This window comes from Sphaeroforma arctica (assembly GCF_001186125.1).
Source record: "Sphaeroforma arctica JP610 unplaced genomic scaffold supercont1.8601, whole genome shotgun sequence".
Classification (NCBI taxonomy): domain Eukaryota; class Ichthyosporea; order Ichthyophonida; genus Sphaeroforma; species Sphaeroforma arctica.
Genome location: NW_014031957.1, coordinates 1 through 1,209, shown reverse-complemented (window position 1 = coordinate 1,209; position 1,209 = coordinate 1). Strand labels below are relative to the sequence as shown.

The window sequence follows — 1,209 nt, the reverse complement described above, 5'->3', positions numbered from 1 at the left end:
ACAAGTACTTGAATATGTATACATGGTACTTGAATAGGAATACATGGTAGATGCAGAATACAAGTACTTGAATAGGTATACATGGTAGATGCAGAATACAAGTACTTGAATAGGTATACATGGTACTTGAATAGGTATACATGGTAGATGCAGAAAACAAGTACTTGAATAGGTATACATGGTAAATACGGGATATGCTCCCTTGACTATGTACGTGTGAGTACAGCATCACAATACAACTCAACACAGCACCGTACACCTCCACACAGCGTTGGCATGTGACTATAGAGTGCCCTACATTGCATATACCAATAGCCTGCCTTGCATGAGCCCTCCACTTACCTCCGCGCCAGTCGCAGCACCAGACCAGCGATATACAGTCGCACTGAACTGGCAAAGGCATCGTTCTGCACTTGGTCAGATGGGGCCGCATTTGTCCTGGGCCCTGCACTGCCTGTAAACAGGTGCATGTGAGAGGAGTTGAACACGAAAAAGGGACAAATATACACAAAGGAGCTATTAGAGGCACGAAACGATGTGCGATGTACACAAAAGCGCCTGTAAGTATACGTAAGCGAAGTAGTACACACGTATATACACACGTATATACACACGTATACGAACTCATACCTTTGGAAGTAGCACACTTTTGGCTTAAGCAAATAGGACAGACCACTTGAGTGTATCTCAGACTATAGCATACTACACGTCAACGTAGCTATAAACATACATGCACACGTACACATAACTACATGCATACATACACACGTACACGCACACACATACACGTAACTGCACATATACATACACACGTACACCCCCATGTATATAAGCACGCGTACCTTCGGATGTGATGGATCGTTGGCTGACATCGTCCTCGTTTGGCAGCAGCACACCTCCATACATCTCATACTCCAGCAGAGCCATCTGATCCACCAGATGCGACACACTGCGAACGAAGTTGTGTGCTACGTTGATCTGGTTTTGGCGCAACTCCCAGAAGGCGTTATCTATTACCACTTCAGTCTTGACAGCCGCGACGAAACTGGTGGCTGCAATGGACAGGTGATAGTGTATGTGTGAACACTTGGCATGTAATACAAACAGGTCTAACTATCCAGGGATGTGTTAGATGTCTGCCGTATACTATGAGCAGGCCTCATTTTGTATATATATATATGTGTATATATGTGTGCGCGTGTGTGTGTG

General features: G+C 44.7%; 1 protein-coding gene across 1 annotated transcript; it reads right to left on the bottom strand.

Moving 5' to 3' along the window:
- Positions 1–338: 338 nt before the first annotated feature.
- On the bottom strand, positions 339–1,052 carry SARC_16654 (hypothetical protein; the record flags this gene model as incomplete). The annotated part of the gene is made up of 2 exons (XM_014289237.1): positions 339–454; positions 843–1,052. Coding segments are annotated over 2 exons (326 nt in total), but the record flags the coding sequence as incomplete, so codon positions are not given.
- Positions 1,053–1,209: the final 157 nt, after the last annotated feature.